Genomic DNA, 25,493 nt, shown 5'->3' on the forward strand with positions numbered 1-25,493 from the left:
CCCAGTGGTTACAGTTGGAACCTGGATCCTTTTTGCATAAATCCATGTACTCAATTGTTCATCGGCTCTCTGCTGTAAACTCACCTGAAGAGAGCAATGCTGGTGGGAGTGCTAAATATATCACCAGTTGCACCCTGCCACAAGGCAGAGATCCCTATGACTGAAGAGGTGATGTCTAGGGACATTCTTAAAGGAAATTTGGGGATTTCATTGCATAGGATTTTCTATCTTTAAAATTTATTCAAGATGGTGACTATTGGCGCAGTCAAGTCAAACACAGCTAAATTCAAAAAGCTGCAAGTGATAAATTCAGAGCAGTCGTGCAGGGATGTTCCAGAGATTCACCCCCTTAGTCTCCTCCGAGCTCCTTATCAGAGTAATGAAAACTCTTGGGAACTTCTTTGATCTGTTTTGTGGAAGTCTTATACCTACAGGTATAAGAAAAAGACATCACTCGAATTTCGCTGGTAGCAGAGATGATGTGTTAAATAGTCAGAAATTAAAAAAAAAAACAAAAACAAAAACCCCAAACATAGCCTTAATTAAGTTAAATCCATATCTTTAAACATAAAAGTACATAAAAATAACTTCACAGCAGAAAAAGAAACATTTAACCTAGCCATTCTCATGTCAATACCTATCAAAACCACCAGCAGCTTTGATGTTTTCCTTGTATTCTTACAACCTTCTCCCGGGAGCAATGGCGTTACACGTATCCCTGCTACCTGCTGATAGAAACCACAGCCAAACCACCGTTTCTTGTCTCTAAGCTACACGGTGCACTTAAGAGCAGTTAAATAGGAGTTACTTTTTATCCATGCATGAATTCTTCTGATGGATGCTATTACAAGCGTGTCTCGATATTCTCCCACAGTCACCCATGGCTACCTATTTTATTTCATTGCTTTTGTCAGCATTGCAAGCGGTAGGCAGGGACTGCCACTGTTCCAGTTCTCTAGGCAGAATTTAAACACGCCATTTATTCCAAATGTAATACTTCAATAAACTTGTAAAGTTTGTGCCACATTCTAAAATGGAAGTTGAATGAATTTAATAGTTTGGCCTGTTATGCCCTTGCTCAGTCTTACAACGAGGATGCTGTAAACGTTCCGTTTGTGTGAAGTCAACACAGTGAGCTCCTCTGGATCTGGCTTCTGTTGAAACTATAATTTTATTCTGACTCTGTTCTGATTCCATCCTACAGTCTGAAGAATTAGATCTTAGTGTTTGAAATGAAAAAGGCTTGAATTCTTTATCATTTTAGTACAGTTATTCTGGCTAATTTTATTTCTTGAATTTAAAGTTGTAACCCAGGGCATTGTCCCACAAATGTAGGATCTAAACACACAGGGCAGGAGATGTTCCATAGTCAAGGGACATTGAAGTAGATTATTCCTTACTGAGTTTTATTCAATGATAACTACTTTTCAGTTGCCTTGGGGATATTTTCTGTAAAGATAAGCATAAATAACTTTTATGAAATTTTTTTGATACAACATATAAAATAAGAAACGGAAAAATGCAAAGTAATAGAACAGTAATAAATAATTATTATAAGTAACATTATAAATAATAAAGTACAATAAATAAGTTGTAAAGTGTTATATAACTTAAACAACTATATAGCAAAATAGCAATATAGGAAGGAGAGGCCAAGAGGAGTAGGTTTGTTCAGTCTGGAGAAGAGGCTCTGGGAAGAGGTAATCCTACTGTCTAAAGGAGGGTTACAGAGACAACAAAACAACATTGCCTTTTTCAGGGGTGCATAGAAAAAGCACAGGAATCAACGGCTACACCTTGACAAGGGAAAACGTTGACTAGACATAACCGAAAATACTTTGCACAGAGGGGGTGATACAAAGGTTGCCCATAGACATGGTGTAAATCTCCGTCCTTGGAGGTGTTCCAAACTCAGGTGGACATAGTTGGCCCTGCTATGAATAGGGGGTTGGACTAGATGACAGCCAGACATCCTTTCCCATTAAGTTTGTGGAGCTCTTGCCTAAACTCACACCCCTTTCTGAGTTATTTTTTGTCCCAACCAGGTTTAGTTTGCAAGCACCAAATAAGCAAACACGGGTATCTGACTCCTCAGCTCATGAGTAGCTCAAGGAGCTGCTCTCCTGATAAGTGGATCAGCGTGGTGTCAGGTCACCCAAGGGGAGAGGATCGGGGCTGGCACCAGGGCTTGAGACAATCAAGAGAGTTGCTGAACCCATGGTAGCCCTGAGATGTGAACTCTCTTAGGCGACACCTAAGCCCTGCCTCTTCCACTTTTACGGAAGGACAACCTCTTCTGCACCTTCTAAGGCAGCCGTAAGCCAGTTTTAAAGACCACAGTGACCTTTTCCACAGGGAAATCACTAATTATGTGTATTTTCAGTTGCATTAATGGAAACACAAATCTTAGCTGCTTACAAAGGTCGCAGTTGTCTCTTGATGAGGAAGACGTGGAAAATTACCCTCATTCACTCACAACCGGTAAAACTAACAAGCAGAATGATACCTTAACACAGACTTATTTCATCTCGACTGCCCAAACTGCTGTGCTGTATAATGTATATGCTAATGAACAGTAATTTACAGCTAATGAAATTCAAGAAACAGGCCAATTTTTCTAGTTTATGTACAGACACCACCAGTGGGTCGCATTATTCAGTGGTGGTGCAGTGTACTGACAATACAAATGCTGGGCATGCCAGTTAAGCTGATTCTACAATGACATAGGCTTAATAAATTGATGCATATTTTTCTGAATTCAGAATTAACATATTCCTTCTTCTCATGAAATCTTGTACCAGTGTGCCTTTAGAAAATGCAAACGAAAGCACTTTTCTGTAGGAAGTAAGGTGGTGTAACGATAACAAAGCATAGCTGGTAATTCCTCATTGCCAAGAACTGGAGTTGAGGTTTAAATTGAATTGTAAAAGACAATCTTTTTCCCTCCATGACTTAAATTATAATAATGCCAATAATTTATATATGCTGAATACCTTCTTCCATAACAAAGAATTTTAGAAGGACAGGTAGGAGTAGTTACCTTTCAGCAGGAAGATGTCGAAGTTATCTAACATTGCTGTGAGCTCAGAATTGCTGGCCTCAGAGCCGTTATTTAAAGAAAAATATTGAGTAGCCATTTGCCCAACTGGGTGCATTAAGCGAGTTCAGTAGTTCTGCATAGAAGAGTTGTAAACAATCAATATTTGCGTAAAATATACATAAGGAAAGAGTCTTTGCTAATTCTAGTCTCCCATAGACGATGTTAGCATCTTGCCTCCCTAGCCCATCTTTACCTGAAAGCTCTGTGTACCAGATAAGGAAACTCTACGCCATATTTAAAGATCATAAAGACTTATGGGACAACAGAACTAGAAGAAAAAAGACTAAATTCTGGTGCAATGCACAAACCTGGAGTAGTTCTGATGAAAAAAAAAAACAAAAAACAAAACGAAAAAAACAACCTTAAAAACTCTCAGATGCAGGAAAGCGTTTCTGCAGGAGTCAAAAAGCAGCCTCAGGGGGTGGCAAGTATTACACAGCTCGTATTTACACCATCCTCCTGCCAGCCAGGGCCCACCTGAACAGTTTGCAAAATGAAAACAGTATTGATGTACATTTTAAGTCGTAATTCAGCATGCCAGAATCAGATTTACCGTGACTATAAGCAGGAAGCCATATGGAGGTATCCGTAGCATTTACTTTTTGGATGCCCAGAATTTAAAAAAAAACTTTGATTATCCTCTCTTGTGAGATTGCTTAGGCATTTAAAAACTTACAAGAAATGGTCAGTTCTGTCATGTTTTGTTCATTTATTTCCAAGTGCACTGGTGAAAGCTGAAAAATTAAAACACATCTTGGATTTCTACTGCAGGGTTTTATTTGGCTGTCCGTGCCCCACAGATTCACACGCGTTGTTCTAACATGCAACAGAGAATCAAAATTGTTGGAAATTAAATTATTTCTGCCAGGTGCACCAAAGTTTTAAATCGGTTACAATGGAGACATCTTAGAAGAAGAAAAAAAATCAGCTTTCCTATTGCAAAATAAGATGTATTAATTATAAAGGTTGCCATAAAAGTTATTTACAGGACTGGTGTGAATCTCAGGTATTCACTTAAAAGGCAGACAAACAATCTCTCATGAGTATTTTAAAAATTTATAAGTAAGAAATTATTTGTTGGAGAGTGACTCACACCTGATTAATCTGAAGACAGAAGTAAATATAGAAGACCGTGAAGCTCCTGGCTACATAAGTAACTGATGATTCACAGATGGTTTAACATCTGAGATTTCTGTAGCAGAAGTCTTCCAATAAGAACTAACTTAATAACATATATTGTGAAAAGATTGCTCTCATTTGAGAGAAAAGTGCTTCAAAGCTATTATCTTACAATCTTTTATTTTACATTTAAATTTCAAAACATCTCGTATTTGTATTCTGATTGCAAACACATACATGAAAAGAGAAGTCTAAAAGTGAAAAAGGCATTTCAGCTGTAATTCACATAGGGAAGAGCTTAAAACAACCCCACAAGCATTGCCAAAAGTATTCAGTGGGTTCTCAGCTAGAGTAGGAGGCAACGCCATTTAAACGACAGGTTTTTTTCAAAGCTCAGAGATAACAGACCATAATCTATCTTCAGATGTGGTGACTAGAGAAATCTTTTTTCAGTGCCCCTCATATTTTATGAAACCATTTTAGATGGGCTTGTACCAAAAAGCTTTCAAAATCATCTGAATAGTTTTTTTGCACACATAAACAGAGTATACAAAAACATGAATATCAGCATGCTTTCATCAAAGTAGGAGCCAACAAAGTAATTCTGAGTTTAGGAGATGAAAGTCCATTTTCCTTCTCTGCTCCTGATGGGAGCTGTACACAGTAAGCAGAGGCTCTAGGAGTCTGTTCTGTCCTCTTGGTTACATTTACTAAGAAGACAACAAAGGGGATGTTTATATTATTGTATAGGTCACCCCCTCATACAGCATTTACCTGCATATTGGGGAGGGACTCTTTATTTACCTCATATTAGGGAGGGAGAGAGCAGGCGTAAGAATTTCTTTCTGAAATTATCTCTGCAAAATAGGCATATTTTTGAATACGTAAAATATATTGGAAATGTAGTTACAGAAAGAAACCTTAGCGACCGCTAAATAGAGGTGCAAACTTTTCTAATAGCCAAGCTCCAACACAAAGAACACTTAGCTGCATTTCATGTGATTATGGAATAGATAGATATTTGGTTTCAAAAATAATGAAACGAATTAAAGGAACAAAAATCAGTCAAAGAGTGTTAAATTCAAAAGGCACTATCTCTGGCAGAGGCAGTCCTTCAGCCAAACTGCTGGTGGAGTTTTCCAGGGCAGTATTTCCTGATCAAAGACTGTTCCCATAATCACTGTCAGAGACAGACCAGTGAGCAAGATAAACGCCTTTTCACTGCTATGGTTGTCAATCACATCTTGGCTTTTCCATGCTTAAAAAGTAATGTGGTACTGCCATCAACTGGACTTGAGAAATGCAAGGAAAAGGGGTTGGTTTTTTTAGTAGGAACTATGTTGTGCAATTGTGCAGCTGGGCCTCTCTCATCTTGGGTGGGATCAGCGTCTACACCTGGAAATTCAGAGTATATGTATAAAATTTGTCCAGAAACATAAAGGTTGCCTGTGTGGCTTGCGTGTAAAAACACCAAAGCATCCAAGCTGCTTCCTTTCTGAATTAAGTCTGAATCTTCCCTCCCATATTTCTAACATAGTAGGCAAATCCTTACCTTTTTTTTCTTTTTTTTCTCCAATGTAATTTTTAGGACTATCAGGAAGCTTCTAATTTGGAGCAGTTTGTGACTCGCTTCCTTTTGAAGGAAACACTGAACCAGCTTCAGTCCCTGCAGAGCTCCCTGGAGTGTGCCATGGAAACCACGGAGGAGCAGACTCGGCAGGAGAGGTGAGCAAAACTTCTGCCCAGCTGCGGTGAAGGGGGCGAAGAATGGGGTCACTGTGAACCTCCGAGACCATTTTACATTTCACCCAGCAACCTGGTGTAGGGAGTAATGGGAGAAATAAGGATACGCTTTTTATTCCATATATGAACTCACTAACAGTTTTCCTGAAATTGAATACGAGCAGGTTCCAATCTGATCCTGTGGTGGGTTGCATGTAGGAGGAGCATTTTGTTACATCTGAGGCTCTGCTCCTTTGACTTCTTTTAAAATCCATCGACTATTTAATATCAAATGCAGAAACCAGACCACTGCAGCGTGAAGGGCTCTGAAATTACTAAGAATATTGACTGTCTCCTTGTTTGTTTCTTCCAGCTTTATGATTTTCTTTTAATTCCTGCATGCACAACATCCCAATGTTAGGAGGAGAAATAGCCAGGCTCTTGCTTGTTACAGCTGCTTCCTAGACCACAGGGCTCATAGTACTGGTTAACATATAACTCTATAAATTCTCAATCACCTGGGTAACCTATATCCATCCAAGGCGTTTAGCTCAATTTAATATCATGACCTCATAGATCAAGGATCAAAGCATTTTTGAAAAGGTACTTGGCTTCATGGATTTGTTTTCCTCAGTATATTATTGTTAAAGATGATAAGGAAAGCAAAATACAAGGTGTTGGGTTGCATGGACAAGGAAGATCTCAACATTTTAAAATGCATTGCTTTTTCAGTCTTTCTCTTGGAAACGTAATTTTCTTGCTTGCTTTGCTGATGGCTGTGCAATCTCTGAAGTACATGAATAACACCCTGGGGTTTTTTTGCTGGCAGCTTGACTGCAGGAAGCAAACAGGTTTTGAAAGGCTGAGGGAGCACGGAGTGTGCACAGTACATGTACCCCTCCATTCATGCGTACCTCTTTCCAGGTTCCCCACACCTGATGGGAGAGAAAGAAGTCTCGAATGGCCAGTTCAGGGCTGGAGCCTGACTTAGGTCATCTAAACCATCCTCTGGAGTGATCATTGGCTTCTTCTCTGAGTTGACTTCAGTGAGGATAGCCTCACTAGGAATACAGTCTGGAAAGATCACCTCAAACCACTCACTTGGGTGCATAGAACTGGGTGACATGAACCTTCCTTTTGCTGCCAGCTTTCTTGTCCACATTGACTGGTAGGGCATTGTGGAGAATTCTTTCTCCAGTTTTATTAGTACAGCTGTTCAGAAATATCCTCTTGGATGGTGAATTTTTATAGTTACGCTATTTATGTCTAAAAAAAATATGAGAAAGAGGTATGCCGCTGTTAAGCCAAATACCATCTTCCCCATTTTTCTGAGGTAGCAATGGAAAACCCAGGCAAACTCAGCACTTTAACTACAACTATTCTGGAGAAAATTAGTTAGTTCCTAATGCAGATGCCCTGGTCCCCATGTAAAATTGTCTTCAATTATGTTTAACGTAACTGTCTGAATCAAAATCCCATTAAGATGTTCCTAAGCTAATTTAAGAGTGCTCACAGTGGGGAACTGCCATAATTTGGCTTACCGTGAAGGAATTTTTTGCTGCAGAAAATACCACCCTAAAACATCTGCTTAATATAGCGTGTGAGCTTTTGGTGGACCTTCATTGTGTGCTTCAGGAGACCAGAGAGCTTTCCAAAGCAGTGACCAGAATCTGAATTATATACTGAACTTTTAGACTTTTGTCCAATATTCCTTGCAGTCACTCGTCCAACTGACTGTTCAAAACTTAAACCGCAGCCCTGCTCCTTCACTGCTCTCCATCTGGATGATGAAGAACCAAGTGGAGGCAGCCCGCAGCCCCCACACAAACTCTCAGGCTTCAACATCTCTGCTGCTGCAGTACAAACATAAGTCATTTCTGTATCCGCTGTGTTTCAATACTGTTCCCAGAAATGTGTCTGCCCTCCACCCAGTAGTAGCCAATTCTCATCAGTTTTCCTTTTTCATTAACAGATACATGTTGCTGTTTATCTTTTCAATCTTTAAGCTGAAGAGGTCAATGTTTAAAGTTCATATCTCACTTTTGGCTGTTCTTATAACCTCAGTTCTTCTGCAGAGATGCTACAAAACTGTCGCGAATGAAGAAACAGCGTGAAGGGTTCCTTAGGTCAGGTCAGAACCACATCATGGACAGGCACTGACCTCGCGCTTTCTCTGCCTAAAAGATACATTTACACCAGTTTAACCCTCCTTTTTTTTACTTCTTTAATGACTAGCAACTTAAACACAACTGATTATTAATAGTGAAAATCTGGAAAATAATTCAGTTGGTCTTAATAGGTATTTGTCCTTTTTTAATTCAAAATGGAACACGCCAGGACATTTTGTGAGAGCAGAGAGAGGAGAGCTCTCCCACATGTTTTACCTTGTGAAGTCTCCTGTGTTTCTGTGCAGACAAGGCCCAACAAAACCAGAAGTGCTCTCGGTTCAATGGCCAGGAAAACGCTCAGCTCGAAGGCTTCAGAAGAACAGCCTGTTGCCAAATAGCCCTCATTTTAACACAGGTATGGTATTTTACACTTTAAATATATTTAAAAAACATGCATACACACACACACAGAAAAATGTACATGTATCTTCCTCTCAAAACTTTAATTTAGACATGGTGACTAACTCAGGTACTTTACTGACAGAAATCAATCTTCAGTTTAATATAGAGTCGTAGAATCATAGAATCTTCGTGATTGGAAAGGACCTCTGAGATCATCGAGTCCAACCATACACACACAAAAAAAATCCCTACAATCTCTGCCACTAGACCATGCCCTGAAGTGCCAAATCCAGATGTTTCTTAAGTACCTCCAGGGATGGTGACTCAACCACCTCCCTGGGCAGGCTGTTCCAGTGCCTGACCACTCTTTCAGTAAAGTAATTCTTCCTAATATCTAATCTAAACCTCCCCTGACACAGCTTCAGACCATTTCCTCGGCTCCTGTCATTATTCACCTGGGAGAAGAGGCCAACACCCACCTCTCTCCAACCTCCTTTCAGGTAGTTGTAGAGGGCAATGAGGTCTCCCCTCAGCCTCCTCTTCTCCAAGCTAAACATGCCCAGCTCCCTCAGCCTCTCCTCATATGACCTGGTCTCCAGACCCCTCACCAGCCTGGTAGCTCTCCTCTGGACACGCTCCAGCGCTTCAATGTCCCTCTTGTACAGAGGGACCCAGAACCGAACACAGCACTCGAGGTGAGGCCTCACCAGTGCCGAGTACAGAGGCACGATCACTTCCCTACTCCTGCTGGCCACGCTATTCCTGATACAAGCCAGAATGCTGTTGGCCTTGGCCACCTGGGCACGCTGCTGGCTCATGTCAAGCTGGCCGTCCACCAGCACCCCCAGGTCCTTTTCTGCCGGGCAGCTTTCCAGCCACTCTTCCCCAAGCCTGTAGCGTTGCTTGGGGTTGTTGTGACCAAAATGCAGGACCCGGCACTTGGCCTTATTAAACTTCATACAGTTGGCCTCGGCCCATCGATCCAGCCTGTCCAGGTCCCTCTGTAGAGCCTTCCTACCCTCAAGCAGATCAACACTCCCACCTAGTTTGGTGTCATCTGCAAACTTACTGAGGCTGCACTCAATGCCCTCATCCAGATCATTGATAAAGATATTAAACAAAACCAGCCCCAAAACTGAGCCCTGAGGGACACCACTGGTGACCAGCCGCCAGGAGGATTTCACCCCATTAGTCACAACTCTCTGGGCACGACCATCCAGCCAGTTTTTAACCCAGCGAAGAAGTTAATGTTATTAAATCAGCCATGGAGTCCACTGCAAGATTATATCCATAATTAATGGAAGAACACGAGAAAACCCTTAAGACATCATATTGCTGATGACTAACAAAAGTGAAAACCCCTCAGCGTGTAGGTAAAAAGCATCTGTTGCAGCTAAATGAACTTTTCTGAACGAAGAGAAAGCCCCTTATTCCTAATGCATACGAGACATTCTGTGATGTTAGGAGGCTCCTGCAGATCCTTCAACATATCATGCCAGAAACCTAAATCATTTAGCTGCACATGTACCCCCAATTAACTCTTTTCTGCTGATGATAAGAATGTAATTTTTATTGGGAAGGAACCTTTGAATAATTCTGGAGTCCTGCTGGGAGAAGCACTGTGGCAGGAACCCTGGGGTCACCAAGAGGCTGGCCGCGGCAATGTCCTTGCAGTCAGGGCCCTACAGCAGGTCTGCTGTCTCTCTACAGGAGGAAGAAAGATCCTACCGCCTAAGCTGTACTGCCCATGCCAGCATGTTTAAGTCAGTCTTGACTGCATTTCTTTCACCTTCACCAGTGCTCTCAGGGGTGAACTGCAGAAAAGACACAGCACATGGTCCCTCCATGGGATGTAATTGAAAGGAGACCCAGGGAGAGGCTTGCTATGATGCAGAAGAGCTAACTCTTACTTTTATAAAAACTTTCATGTAAAGAAGATTAAGAAATGGCAAACTAAGAAAAATATTAAGACAGAGAAAGCTTTAACCCACACACCCCGCCAAGATGATTTTGCATTTGGAGCAGGAGGTGCTCAAGTTATGAGCTGGTTCCATCTGCAGAGAAGAACATTCCTTTCTTCAGGTATCAGCATGATTTCAAAAGCACTGGCATTAATCTAGAATATAGTTTTCATTCTGTGTTGGATTTCTATTGTATCTTGAAAAAAAAGAAAATAATTAATGTAGTCAAAACCATGCTTTCATTACGTTAAATGAACATTAAACAAGTTACAGCACAATCTTTAAGAAGCAAAATAAATTGCAAGCCAAGCTAAACACTTTAATATAAAATAAATGAATAAACAATGTTCCAGCTTTTAGTAACATTTCATAAATGTTTGTTATTTATATTTTCCAAAGGTTGGACTGAGGAAGACAGCCAGTGGATGACACAGATAAACAGACTCCAAAAGCTGATTGACAGGCTGGAAAAGAAGGTATGTCTTTCTTTTCACCTGTTTGTTCTCTCACTTTCAGTAAGACAATCCTTAAACCACAAATGCTTTCGATGTCCCCGTTGCAGTCTTTCCAATCAATAAGGAGCAAAATTTCAACACCACCTATTCCTTTCACCTTCTTCTTTCCTATTTCATGAGACCATGATGTGGTTTTCCTGGGCTTCCCTTTCCCGTCACCACAGATCCAACTTTTCATAAAGAACTGAAACGTCACATTACTCTATGACTGGAGGATGTTATTGTATTTAGTTACGCTTCTTTTGGGGAACATGGGACAAGCCTCTCACTTTAGGATCTGATTTTTTTCTCTTCCTCTCCAAACTTTCCCACTAAAGCTTGACAAAAAGTTTTGTTTCTTCCGTCCTTGTCAGAGAATACTAATTTATAAAGATTAAACCACTTTCCTAGTAAGTGCAGTTCAAACAAAAGCTGATGCAAATCCCACCATCCCACCTGGGAGTCGTGGGAGCTGCCCCAGCTCCAGGGTTGCACTGGCCCCCAGAGGCCTGAGGCTGCCTGCAGTTCCCACGCCAAAGCACAGCCCTCCGGCAGTCTGACAAATGACCCGTCGGATCCAACACTACCAAGGCTTCCCAGGGCTTGTAAAAACTGGAGTTATGGCTGTCTGTACAGAAAATGTCTATTTCTTTTGTTATAAAAGGTGGTTTATGTCTGTGTATGGTGACTTTTTTTTTTTGAGAAAGAAGAGCAGAAGAAAAAGTAAGATTATAAATTCCTGTGTTGTTCTCTACATAAAATGTCCCAATTGAAGAACAGACAATTTCAGATAGGTGCTAAGGGAGTGGCTGAATTCAGTGGATCTTAGGCCCCAGGGTATTTCTTACTCCAGGTCCACAAGAGACCAGGTTTTTCGTTGAAGGGCGGGAGTTGGTCCAAGTCCTGGTGAGGCTGATGCTGCCCATCCCAGCAAGGCTCTGCATGTGCTCCAAACACATGGATCCACACACACCAGCACAGGTGCCTTCACAAGCACCCGCAAACAGACCGGCAGCACTCGCGGAAACATGAACATGCAACAGCCTGATCCTGTTCCTTCTTTCCAGCTGATCAGGATGGACAGTCACCCCATGAACGCTATCATGGGCTTCAAGTCCATCTAGTATTTGTGGCTGGACTCATGACCTGTAACTCAGCATCGGCGCAGACCTTGGGTCCTGACAGAGAAGTGTCTCCTCTTATTCACCCGCTAGTCTAACTTGAGCAAATTATACACCTAGAAAATAGTTAAGTAAGGGAGTTAACAAGAAGACAGAATAAGCAGTGGTGATCCAACACAAGGCTCAGCAAGACAAGCACGCTGACCTTTCTCTGCCATTGCTCCCTTCCAAATGAACAAACTGCCGCTAATTACTTTTTCCCCTTTGGTCCCAGTTTGGGACCAAAATTAGGTATTTCTGTCATCTCAGCCTTATTACTGATGAGCTGCATTACTGATACGGTCACCCCCAGCCCTGCTGGCCTTGCAAGGCTCCGCTCCCGAAAAGGAGCCCAGTAGTCCCTTTGGTTATCCCTGAGGTCTGACAGTCTCTTGCATCGCTTCTCCTTATTCGGCTGTGAAATTCGGCCTTTCCTTGTGGCACTGTCTGTAACTTCTGTCAGCTTCTCACTCTGTGCCTTGCTATGCTCAGCAGCTCCTCGTGGTCTGCTCAGTCCATTAAGCCTCTGGCCAGGGCACACTCCTCTGCCTGCACACACCAGCTTTCTCCTGGAGGTCATTTCTGCATGAGAAAAGCAATTACACAGCAGTTGCCACGTTAATGACATTTTAGCAGCAACTTGATTTTCTTCTGAACAGCTATAAATTGGATTTTGAAATGTCAAAGTCCATCATGAAATGTAACTCTCGCTTGTGGTCCAGTTTTACTCCCAGCTCTGCTTTGGACGCAGCAGCTCGCTGGGCCTGCCACAGCGACCTCCCCAAAAGGAGTTTAAGGAAACTTAACATTTAAACGAATGTTAGTGAAAAAAAGAAAAAGAAACTTGGTAATGCAAGAATTACAAAAAGCAGTCAACTATTTTGTAGTAAATAAACTTACAACAAGGATGTTATAAAATGATCCAATCTGCTACAGATGACAGAGAACCTCAGTTTGAAAAGGAGCTCAGTGCCAAAGGGAAACAGGGGCAGGGCATAGACCTTCCGTAATTATCTCCTTATTGATATAAAACTTGATTAATAAAACATTGCAACTAGACAAACCTACTTCTGCCAATAGATAGACTATATCCACCTTTGCCTAACTTTGCATCTGCTTGACTTTGTATCTCACAGCCAGGTCTAACTGTGAGAGGTGAGAAGTTCACCATTTCCACAGCTTCTCTAGGACCACCTCCTTTGATTTTTCTTCTCTCGGCACTTCTCTCTGTGAACTAAAAAACCACAATTTATTAGGCATGCAACTTAAAAATCGTAAAACTTCTGGTCCTATAAAGTGTCCTAAGGCATATTAAAAAGACTGTGAGAATTCTTTTGTAGTAATGACATTCCCTCTTGTCCTCATTTTATTAAATCTTACACTTTATGACAGTAGGAGCATCCTGTGATCCATGTTTAAACAAAATTTAGCAAAACAGTGTCTGGGTCATGACTGGGACATGGACTGCAGAAAGGATGTCGGTGCCTCTTAGCAGTAGGAGACTGTCAGCCCATCTACTCTGTTCCAAAGCAAAGTGAAGAAAAGGCAAAGTCAAGAAAGAGCTGATTGCATGGATCACCACGGACTTCAGACTGAAATGAATTAGACAGAAACATCAAGTGACGACCAAGTGCTGGTCATCACTTCCCACCTGGGATAAAGCCATTACACATGCCACCTCTCAGCAGTAAGTTAATAATTTTTAGCCCAGCTGATGTTCCAGGTTAGCCCACCACATCCACAGAAGTGTTACATTTCAGCTGTCTTTCAGCAGCTACCGAAGCTCTTCTTTTTGACTTTGCCCTGAAGCAGAGCAGAAGGATCACACGGTCACACTAAGAGGCAATTTCAGAAGCTACTGCTTCTCAGCAGAGGTGAGGTTGGGCTGAGGAGGGACCGTAGAGCCTCAGCTGTGAGCTGCAGTCTTGGTCAGTTTTCATTTCCAGGCTGCATGGTTACTGTCTGGCAGGAGCTCTCATCTCTGCATTGGGCTCTCTTGAGTTGGCCGATGCCTGAGTGCTCCTTCCACAGGGATGAGGACTCTGTGCCAGTGCTCGCATGCTCCGAGGTGACAGCAAGCTGTCTGTGTAGACTTACCTCATCTGTGTAGTCCTGCCCTGTCTAATGACATAATATTACTGGAGAACTTGTATAGAGTATTTTTAGCTTCTTGAGGGGGCCAGCAAGTTATCCATCTGTGGTTTCTACCAGAAAATTACCTGGTGAATGACTGATTTGGTGTTATCTAACTCTTCTGTTTTCTGTTAAACATGAATTTAACCATGAATCAGTCTCATAAGTTGTCTTTTTCTCCTCAAGTTCTAAAGTTATATATACCGGAAAAAATATTCTTCTCTTGCTACCATAGAAGAAAGTTTGCAGTACAGCTTGAGTCGTTCCTTTCCTCTCTTTTTCCATAACTAGCCCTAGAAAAAAAATTGCACGGAAAGTATAGAACCCCCATTTCGTGCCTTTCTATGCGCATTCTGCAGGCGAGGCGCAGCTGCACGGCAGCTGCTGTGTGACCGCTGCTTCACGCCTGCCTTGCTCTGCCACCCGCTGCTGGTGGAGCTCCCCTGCTCGTTTGAATTCTACCTGCGCACCTCTTGTTGGCTTTTCAGCCAGTACAGTATTTGTGCAGGCAAAATGCCCGCCGCTCTGAGGTTAATCAATCCTCACCCTTCTGCAAGTAGAATGTTTTTTAATCTTTGTTACACAACAACAGTTTGCAATGAGAAGCAAAGCACCAGTAACAGTACATTTTGCTCCAACCGCCTATTGCAAATCGACCTGCTTTTTTTCAGGCGTATGGATATTTTTCAGAGTATCCATATGGCACCGGGTTAGAGGATACCGCACGTGCCTAGCATGCAAGTGATAATTTTGTGTGCGCTACTAGGTGGTGTTTGCATGAATCACTGATTCACGAAGTGCGCATCCAGTGTGCGTGATAAGCAAGGATAGTCCTGCCTCACAGGGGCATCTCTGTGCTGCTGCTGCCCAGTCTGTCCTCAGAAGCAAGCGCAGCAGTTCGGAAACCTGACCTGGATCTTTTTCAATGCTAGAAAACAGTCCCTTGCAACCATACCCCTTCCCCCTGAGAAGTTTCTTCTGTATAAAATTTTACGACAGCTGATCGTTCATGTCAAATGACCGTCCTTCTGCATTTCCATAGCCCATGTGTCAATTTGGGAAGGTATCTGTCCTTTCTAAATTCAGTCCAACGTACATTTGTGAGCAAGCAGATTTGTTACAAATGAAAAATTACCTGCTCAGCATTATAAATAAAACTTTACAGAACAGCCTGGATTGGATTTAACCACTGAAACATGCAAGATTCTGCAAACAGTGCTTGTGTTTGACTTACAGCTAATAAAGAAGGGATTTAATTATAACTTCTGGAGATATAACAGAATCTAGCTACTAGAATAGCATGTTAAAAAGGTAAGACCAGGATACAGCTGTAGTATTGCCTCATATTTCTATTTTCTTTTCAACTGCCTGAAAGGACCTAAAGCTTGAGCCATTTGAAGAGGAAGTTTTGGAAGAAAATGCAAAATCTGTAAGTGCTTTTCCAGATAATGACTTTTGACATTTGATTTCCATGCCAGCTATTGAGACGACAATCTCATGTGATCTCTTTTGTTAAAAAATAAAAATAAAAAAATGACCATCCTCCCTTTTCTCAGTGGTAAGAATCCATTGTAGTCAGCAGAAGACATTGTGTAAGATGAAACACACCAACACTTAGAATACGCAGGAGAAACTTTTATATTCATTTTTGCATTGTTTTCAAATGATACAGTGAGCCAAAACGTCAGCTCACATAAGGAGTGAAAGGTGTCATTTGTAAGATTTACCAAATTTTGCAGCAGTGTTTATAGGGTGATAGCTTCTCAGCTCATGATCACCTAATGCTGCATGCATGCTTTAAATCATGGTTGTACAATCAGCCTCCCTCCCTCCCTCCTAAAACTGCTATAGGAAGCCATACCAGGCAAGACGGGGGAGCATCTATTCTACTCTTAAGCAGTAATCAATATTACAACTTAGAAAACCAAAATCATAACCATAAATCAACTTAAGTTCATGTCCCAAGATCAGTTTTCAAATACACTAGCATTCCTGCTGCTTATGATGGAGGGATAATCCATGCCATAACAGTATCAATAATCAAGGCAGAAACAAGTTAAAAAGCTGTACAAGACAGGAGGTTTTATTAATTAAGCAGCACTTGGTGTTTCTTTATATATTTCATTAGCAAAAAAACTGACATGCTCCAATGGATTAATCAATATGTAAAGTACTTACATTAACTAAATTATAACCATAATAATTCAGGATAAATAGGACTTCTGTACTGCCAAATGTTTCCACAGTCCTGCTTATAAAGATTGTTCAGTTTTTGCAGTGGAGGGAAAAAAAAACCCTCTCTATTCATCATTTAACATGGGCTACCTTAGGCATCTCATTCAGGCGTGCGTCAGAGCTCTGAGAGGTAAAAGACTACAAGAGCACTTTATGGAAGTAAGACTCCATCCAATACAGATTGTTCTTATCTCAAAACTCACCCCTGCTTGCATAAGGATTAATCCAAGGAAACACACTGACTTTATTGTTGAATATTCCAAAGATAAACACTTGCTTTGGACTCTTCTGAAAAGACTCTCTCATCCAGATTTCTGAAAACTCCCAGTTTCTCTAAGATCAACACTAATTTTGGGAGCTTCCATTCTGTGCCTCAGCCTGATGAGATATAAGGGCCACGAAGATGCTCCGCAGGCTGGAGCCCCTCTGCTATGAAGACAGACTGAGAGAGTTGGGGTTGTTCAGCCTGGAGAAAAGAAGGCTCTAGATCTTATAGCCCCTTCCAGTACCTAAAGGGGGCCTACAGGAAAGATGGGGAGAGACTCTTTATCAGGGAGTGGAGCGATAGAATGAGGGGTAATGGTTTTAAACTGAAAGAGCGGAGATTTAGATTAGCTATTAGGAAGAAATTCTTTCCTGTGAGGGTGGTGAGGCACTGGAACAGGTTGCCCAGGGAAGCTGTGGATGCCCCATCCCTGGAAGTGTTCAAGGCCAGGCTGGATGGGGCTTTGAGCAACCTGGTCTAGTGGGAGGTGTCCCTGCCCATGGCAGGGGGGTTGGAACTAGATGGTCTTTAAGGTCCCTTCCAACCCAAACCATTCTGTGATTCTATGATTCTGTAATAGCTACACTCAAGTGTTTCTACTTACCCACTCCAAAGCACTAAAACAGGGACCGCAAACTTCAAAGGAACTTCTGTGGAGGTTTTTTTGATGATTGTGGGCTTCATTGTTTTATGGCAGACTTTTCGGAGTTTAAAGTACAAGGAATTCAGAAGATGACATGGCAGTAATATTGTAATGTTTTTGTATCAGCATATAATGATTGTTCAACGTCAAATGTCTGTGATAGAAGAAGAAATCGAGGAATTCCGGCTTGCTCTGAAGCAGTACGTGGAATCTGCTTCTTCGCAGGGTGGCTGCTTGCAGTAAGTACAACGTACAAAGTACAGCCCCTGGGCTGAAGGAAGGAATGTAGTCCGATTTCTTGAATAACCTATAAGTGGAGCGGGATTATTTATGAAGAAAGAACCTGTAACATCTTCTTTCCTGGCTGGTTATGTATGTGTTTAAGACAAAGCTTTTCAAAGACAACTAAAATCAGAAAGAGATGTCAAAATATATGTGCAGACTCTAAGTAGTATCAGAAATGATGACACAGGCTATCCCAAAGATGCTAAACAATCTTTTAAGACTTCTCAGCTCTGCAGGTCATCAATTCATGGCCACTCCTAGGCTGGCTGACACTTTATTGGAAAACTCATTTGCCATCCTTCATTTGGGCTTGCCTGGCAAGAGAGCAACTTATCAACTTGTTTGACAGTTCTCTGTTTGGAAGCTTTCAAGGGGAGGCTGTCATTTTAAAATTTTCATTCATAATAAAGAATGTGAAAAATTAAAAAGCAAAATTTTCAATGAAATAGTGTATTTCTGCTTTGCTTCTTTTAGAATTAAATAAAATATTAGAACTGGGTTAAGAACAAATTTTGAGGACTCACCACTGTACTGAATTTCTAAATTTAACATACTTGAGAAAGCTACTACCGTACACACTCTGACCATTATGAAATAAATATTTTTATAATGTATACACAATACAGGATCTTCCTATATATACAAAGGCTTCAAAGGCTGCCCATCACATCCCTAATTTATGAGCCTTGTCGCTGGGAGATCATCACACTTAATGGTGATTGTATCACTAGTGTCCACACAGACCAGAAAAAGTAAGTTAAGCTGGAAGACGAGTGACCTTTTTGCAGTGGTTCACTTGTAAAGGAAGTCTGATGAGGAAAATAAAATTCTATTGTGGGCCAAGAGCCGGAAAAAAACAGAGAAGAGAAGCCCCGTAGCCCCCTTCCAAAAATGAACATCCAGCCAAATACTGTAGTGATTGCAAACACGCCAGGGGGGAGAGCTTGCATGACTCTGGAATGGAACTTAACAAAGGATGGCAAAAAATTACTCTTTCCGAAGTTCACAGGCATTTGGTAAGTCTATAATGCCACCTACCGGTTGCTTTTCAGTGTAGCTGTTTATGGTAGACTTTTTTCCAACAGTTCTTGATATTTTTGCTATTTTACAATGTATGTTTGCATACGGCTGGAGAAAACCAATAAATCGCATGGAATTTCTTATTGCAGCATGAAATATAATCTGAGGCCAGTTTGCAAGCGTATCAGTAGCAAGATCAGCAATCTCACACTTGGGGACACAAAGAAATACGCACACACACACACACATATATATATATATTTATTTTGGGGGGGATATACATCTAAACACCAATTTGAGTACCCAACTGTCTAAGTACCCTAAATGCGAGAAAGCTGTTCTGCTCAGGATAATAAACGAGATGATTCTGTGTAGAGGATCAGCAGATATTCTGTGGGTCATTTTTCACCCATGATAAATTGGTAGCTGAATGACATAAGGACAAGTAAATAGTACCAAAAGGTATTATTTTAAAAGTGAATCTGCAGCAGACATCAGCCTGTCTGTCTTTACACTCCATTGCTAGCCACTTCCAAAGCACCTAAACTCTATGCCGCTTTGATGCATCTCTAGTACAAAAGGATGACTTCTCAGTGTAATTCTTCAATGAACCAGCACAAGTTACTCTACAAACTTACTTGAACTGTTCTCTATGTGCAATATGCTCTATTAGCTGATTTTCCCTGAACCACAGTAGTTTGATTAATTTTCTGTATTACTGATTAGCATTTCTTTAGATAAATGGCGCTATTGGAGCAATATGAAAAACTAGTTTCTCAGGAGTCCATCGTAAGTGTACTGAGATAAAATATTAATAAATAAAAAGCCGTGAAAATACTCCAGGAGTTTAAAAAAAAAAAAGCTCAGATAATTCACAGTATATTTCCCCAAATCACTTATTTGTTAAATTTATTATTTGGGGGTTTTAATTTGTTTGCTTTTCCAAAAATCACTGCATTTGGTTCATACTTATAAGCAATTTGGAGTAAGATGCATATGTCCAATAACTGTGTTTGATTAAATAGTTCTATCCTACAATTCTTAGTGTTTCCATACAGAAGCTTCCAAGTGATTCCCGCTTCATTATTTATGAGTTCTGGGAGAACAGCAATGCCTGGAATAGGTAAGTTTTGGGTTTTTTTTTTTTTTTGTTTTGGGGTTTTTTTTGGACTACAGAAAGTTTTAAAAGTTACAGAGCTGTTGCATAGAAGGACTGAATATAAATTACTTTAAATACTGCTAATTCATCTCTTGCTAAATATGTAATAGTTAACACCTCAGAACAATATTTCAATCGCTAAAGACTAAAACATACTGAAATGTATAAATAAAAATGTCAGAAAAACACAGCTAGTTGAAACAGCAAATGCCTGAAAGTGAACACAGAAAGGTACGGCATCAGATGTACGGTAGGTGATCAGAGACAAAAGAACAGAGAAACAGCAATATTACCATAGTGCAATGATGACAATAAAATAAATGAATGAGGCGGGAGGCACGCCATCCAGCAACACACTCAAGCTTGCAAGCAGTCATGGGGGGCTGTCCCAAAGCTTCCCAAATCCACATCACAAAACCCCATCCAACAGACTCCAAGAATGTCTGGTTTGGGCCCAAAATAAGTGTTATAATGATTAAGAGTCCTACCAGCTGAGTTCTAGCCTGCAGCAGGCAGATGGCTAAGAAATTGAGTAGAAATAAAAACATTTGCCTTAACCACTTTCACTATTAAAAAAAAACCCAAACCAACCCCACAATCCTAAACCTGTAGACAGAAACCATTCTGAAGGAAGACAGAGAAGTCTCTTGAAGCTTAGTTTCTTTCCTTTTGAACAAAGCCCCAGTTCAAAGTTTACTTTCAGAAGGACTTGAGAACACCGGTAACACGTCAACACACTTGGAACAAGAATTGCTGTACGGAGTCACAACCGAGAGACGAGCATCAGGGTAACAGTTAAGCACGCAGAAGAAAAAGCGTGTTTAATATAACATGCAGGAACTTCACAGCTGAACTGGTCTCCTCTCCCACTGTCATAATTTTCTAAGTTTTGAAGCACAGAATCTCTGTTATAGCATTAATTGTAAAATTTCTGATGCTCATAAAGATTTTTAGCCCCTTTAAAAAACTTGTTTCTCATTCTTATTTTTTACAACTATTTAGGCACCTTCAAATGAATTACAGCAAGACATTCCAAAGGAGTAACGTGGACTTCTTGGAAACTCCAGAGCTCATCACAACAATGCTAGTCCCTGGTAAATACCAATTTTTCACGTTCTTTGGTTTATTCCATGTGAAGAGTTCTGCTATATTAGTGCGCTCCGTATGCAGGACCACTGTGTAATATCACCCTTAGATTTTCTTTGGCAAGGTATGATGGAGAAAGGGACTCCAAATGTTTTTATTTTAAGCATCAAAATGTAAATGCATCAGCAAGAATAAGACCCATAGTGCTTTATTTTATACAATGGAAAGTTCGGCTAGCATATGCTATTTAAGAAAGTATCTAGAATAAACAATACTATTTATGATTAGTTAAATAGGCCCTGTTTAAGACTTTCAGGCAAAAAATCGCTTGCTGATGAAGACTTCAACTTAATCATATTTACATTGACTGACATGAACCTTAATTACTAATAATTTCTGTTTACAAACCAATTTCTTGTACATGCTTTGTGCTACATTAAAACACAGAAAAAACAAACTACTTTGAAAAAGCAAGGTGTTAACGATTCCAAATTGCTATTTCTAATACAAACCAATGAGCACGTAACACCTTCGTCCTCAGAGAAATGACCGCTAAAAGACACAGTGCCGGATGAGGCAAAGCAAGCATCAGGGCCGTATTTTCAGAGAGACGACAGCAAAATTTTTATCTCAGGCAACACAAATCTATTACAATGAATTTCCCCTATGTCTGAGTACAGACTAAATTTAAAATAATAAAACCCCATCTAATAGGAAAAAAATATATACATAGTCCTATAACTGGTGTTTCTCCTTAAAAGAAACCAGCCAAGACGCTTTTAGATCTCATGAGTCCAATCTCAACACACAATTATATGCCCGGGATTCCTGCAGTGTCAGGAGATTGCACTTAGTGAAGCAGGAATCCCTTCAAATCTTGCATCTTACTGGGAAATTGCTGGATTTAATACAAACTCGGATATAGGAAACAATGCGGTCTTTTCCCAAACTTCCTTGTGTCCAAGAGCTTGACTGAGTATGACCCAGGAGTGTTCACAGCTAAAGCACAATTAACATACAATAAAATGTAAACATCATTTACAAATGCCTAAATATAGAAGTGTCTGAAATTGGGTTCAAAATGCTCATTAAAGCATCGCCTGCCTGCTAAGAAGGATTTCAGTCTGCAGCGCTCTATCCTGGCAGGCGGTTGCCATAGAAACAGCATTTCTCACTGTGTGGTCCTTGCTGGGGGGGCAATGTAAGTAATGCATTCACGGTTATTTTTACAGTTTTATAGATTATCTGTTATTTAGAAATCTGTGCAGACATTTGAACTTCTGTTTCATGCAAAGTACTTTGCATATGTGATCTATACAAATCGTATTTGTGTAGACATATGAAAGAAGTAAAACATGATGGCTTCAGCTCTACCAGTATACTTTAGGACAGGATTTTAGACACCGTAAAGTAATACCAGCGTAAAATCAGGAAAAAAAGCCCAACCTGTCTGCAACTAGCACATAGATAGGCTCTGTTTTAAAACCAAATTTACCCTAGCTCAGATGCATCTACAGTTTTTCACTCGTCTGGTTAACTAAGAACTGAAACAATTCTAAACTGTAACGTGCATCTGATTCAAAGATTACAACCCAAGAGTCTTCACTCACATGATTAATTAAAATTAATAAGGCTACACTTACCTGGCTAAGAATGATTCAGGAAGACATGGAATTTCAAGATCCAGTATTATCCTAAAGTAAATTCATCTACCATAAGTTAATAGCAACCAAAACCTATTATTATCACTTCCACACTTGTTAACCCACCAAATTGCTTCTGCCCAATCTACCAGGGTGGCATCAATCACTCAGTTCATCTTCAGTGAATGCCTAATCTATACAGAAGATCTGGACCTGAGGACACTAGAGAACCTTTTGGTGAAGAAAACAAAAGCTAGGGCAAAACCGTTAAACATTTATGACAATGTAATCCATGAAATCAACTCTTAAATTGGCATTTTTTTTGGCCAAAATTCATTAATCCACTGATTAATCCACTCCTAGGCCAAATTCAGGTAGGCTTCTTAAGTATCTTTTCAACATTCTTCTTCGAAAATAACATTTTGCATAAAAATGCCATAAATTGAAGGATTTATGGACAAATTCACAGAAACAAGCTGCGTTAACGAATTTAATCCCCAAATAATGCAAAACCTACTGAGCCTCAAACACCCCTCTGCTAACAGGCCTTGGCATCTCAGATACAGTCACAATTCCTTTCCTTCCTCCTGTCTCTCTCCATAAATCTTGTGGTTCCTGTCTTGCATAAAATACAATTTCAAAAGGGCAAAAGGGAGGGACTGTGAGGAAGAAGTACACGTGTTTCACTCCAGCCCTGACTATAATCTGGTGATTACAGACCTTTTTTTATGGCAATGACATTTTACAAGTCCATCAATTCTCTTACTTTTTGGGCAAACCGCTCTTAATTCCTAGAGTTGAGTAAAAAGAACAGCACCAGGTTTGAATAATGTCACCATGAAAGAAAGTCATTACAGGCAGCACAACCCCCCAGGGGACACAGCGCTCAGCGAAAATACCGACACACACCGCCAAACAGGAGCGAGGATTTATGTGTTTTGCTCTCTGGGGATCTGGGCACTCCATTCTGTGCAGCTGCACCTATGACACGTTAGTGCTTCCTTGTATGTTATCAAAAAGCGATATAAATTCTTGCACTAAAGCCACCCACCACCACCACTTATATTCAGCTCTGCTAGATTTTAAGTATTCCTCTCCTGCCTGGAGAGGTCTCATCCTTGAAAGCATGCAGTTTTCAAATGAAGTAGTATTAGCTTCATATATAAATTAATGTTCCTTTATATACATTATAGCTATTTTATTTAGGCTTTTTACAAGAGGTAGAGAAAGAAATACTGTTTATATTAACAAATAAATAAATAAATTCTCCTCTCTTTCAGCATCGTGGTGGGTCCTCAATAACAACTAGAAGCTGTGGTTCCAAATACTGTTAATGTCACATTGTTCTTCATTACAGTAACTTTCCATATAGCACTGTACAGGTGTGCTGGATTATGAATTTATGTTGTGATACTGTTTGTTATCATGGATGTGGTATTCTCCATTTTAAAATATGGAGAACTGCACATTTATTACCTTCTCCAGTGAAATGATGCATCCTAAAAGCTGAAATAAGACAACTATGCTAAACTGTTTATTGTGTATATTCAGTCAACACTGTCACAGAAAAGTGCATCTTGATTGGTATGACTAAATATTTGTGAAAAGTTTTAGTCTTATGTTAATAAACAATTGTTACTTAATGCTTTTGTTTTCTCCTTTTATAGAAGAAACAGGTATGAACATGAACACACGTTTTCAAAATGTCTTGTGCTTCAGAGAAGCAGTAAGTCATTAATTAGGAGAATAAACATAGGGACAATTTTTGTGTCAATACAGAACTTCACTCATACAGGAAATTTTCTGCCCACGGCAAGACAAGGCAGTACCATTGTCCCTTCACAGCCTCTAGCCCCTACCCTCGCAAGAAGAAACACATCTGCCTGTGTGCCAACCCACTTCAGATCCACAAACTTAACATTTCACAACCAATTTGCTTTGAACTCTACGTCCTGAACACTCAGAAAATATTTTATCACCATCAGCTCACTGAAAAGTCATTAGAGAAACTGCTGTTAGAGCATAAATAGCCATAAACCTCAAAGTAGAAATACTTTCTTCCCTAAGAAGTCTTGCTGTTGTGCCCTGCATCTGAGCAGAAGGTATGTCCTCCAGACCAAGAATGAAAGGCAAGTGACTATGGTAACCTCACACCTCTGTGACAGGTTGACAAACGCTACATGCTAAATAACCACTCTCTCCACTCATCTCAGCAGTCCAAAGTTACAAACAGTACACAAAAAGTAAAATGAAAGTCATATTCAATTAAAAAAAAAATCTTCACTGTAGGATTTCCCTATTTTTATTTCAACTCAACCAGCACATTACCGACGTAATTACAAGTGGGGAATTTAGACTACAAACGAGCTATCTTCACTGCAGTAACGTTCCGTATGCTAGAAACCATGACCAGGATTGAGCTCAAAATTAAGAAAGGTGTCACATTTAGGTACCTGCATGCGACCAAGCCATCTTAGGTCCTATTGTATCAATGGAGCTCTGAGGCAAAATTAGGTGGCTAAACAAAGGCATCTAGTATGCGTGAGATGCTCTACGGTATCCCAACTGGTCTCCAGCTCCCAGCTGAGAGGGACATGAATTACCTCTAGGTTGTGTGTCATTTATGCCAGCCCCATGCAGCTCCTTCAGATATCCTACCTGTCTCAGATGACACCGGATGCCTACCTTCAGGCAACTGAATCAAACCCTTTGCCAATAAAGTCAATGTAGCTTAGGTTCTCTAAGCAAACGGGGATATCAAAGTCATACCTACACACCTAAATTTGGTGCCCATGTTAGAGACAAATTTCACCTTTAAATCTTCTTAGAGTAACTGCAAAAGTGAATGCTTTTAATGCTGAAGTCCAAAGCCTTCCATATTGACATGATCCAGCTACAGATCTGCTCATTCTTAAAAAAGCACCCAAATAGACATACTACACTCACAAATGACTGAGC

At 40.4% G+C, this 25,493-nt stretch overlaps 1 protein-coding gene across 2 annotated transcripts in view; it reads left to right on the plus strand.

Annotated features, from left to right (window-relative positions):
• NECAB1 (N-terminal EF-hand calcium binding protein 1) overlaps positions 1–24,178 on the plus strand; it is a 71,785-nt gene extending 47,607 nt beyond the window's left edge. For both annotated transcript variants that reach the window (XM_074577406.1, XM_074577407.1), the window contains exons 6-13: positions 5,808–5,944; positions 8,355–8,464; positions 10,812–10,888; positions 15,575–15,628; positions 17,469–17,581; positions 19,693–19,770; positions 20,809–20,900; positions 23,816–24,178. In XM_074577406.1, the coding sequence (XP_074433507.1) occupies positions 5,808–5,944; positions 8,355–8,464; positions 10,812–10,888; positions 15,575–15,628; positions 17,469–17,581; positions 19,693–19,770; positions 20,809–20,900; positions 23,816–23,844 (690 nt within the window). In that variant the 3' untranslated portion in view covers positions 23,845–24,178. The remainder of the gene's footprint in view (positions 1–5,807; positions 5,945–8,354; positions 8,465–10,811; positions 10,889–15,574; positions 15,629–17,468; positions 17,582–19,692; positions 19,771–20,808; positions 20,901–23,815) is intronic.
• Positions 24,179–25,493: the final 1,315 nt, after the last annotated feature.

This window comes from Larus michahellis, chromosome 2 (assembly GCF_964199755.1).
Source record: "Larus michahellis chromosome 2, bLarMic1.1, whole genome shotgun sequence".
NCBI lineage: Eukaryota > Metazoa > Chordata > Aves > Charadriiformes > Laridae > Larus > Larus michahellis.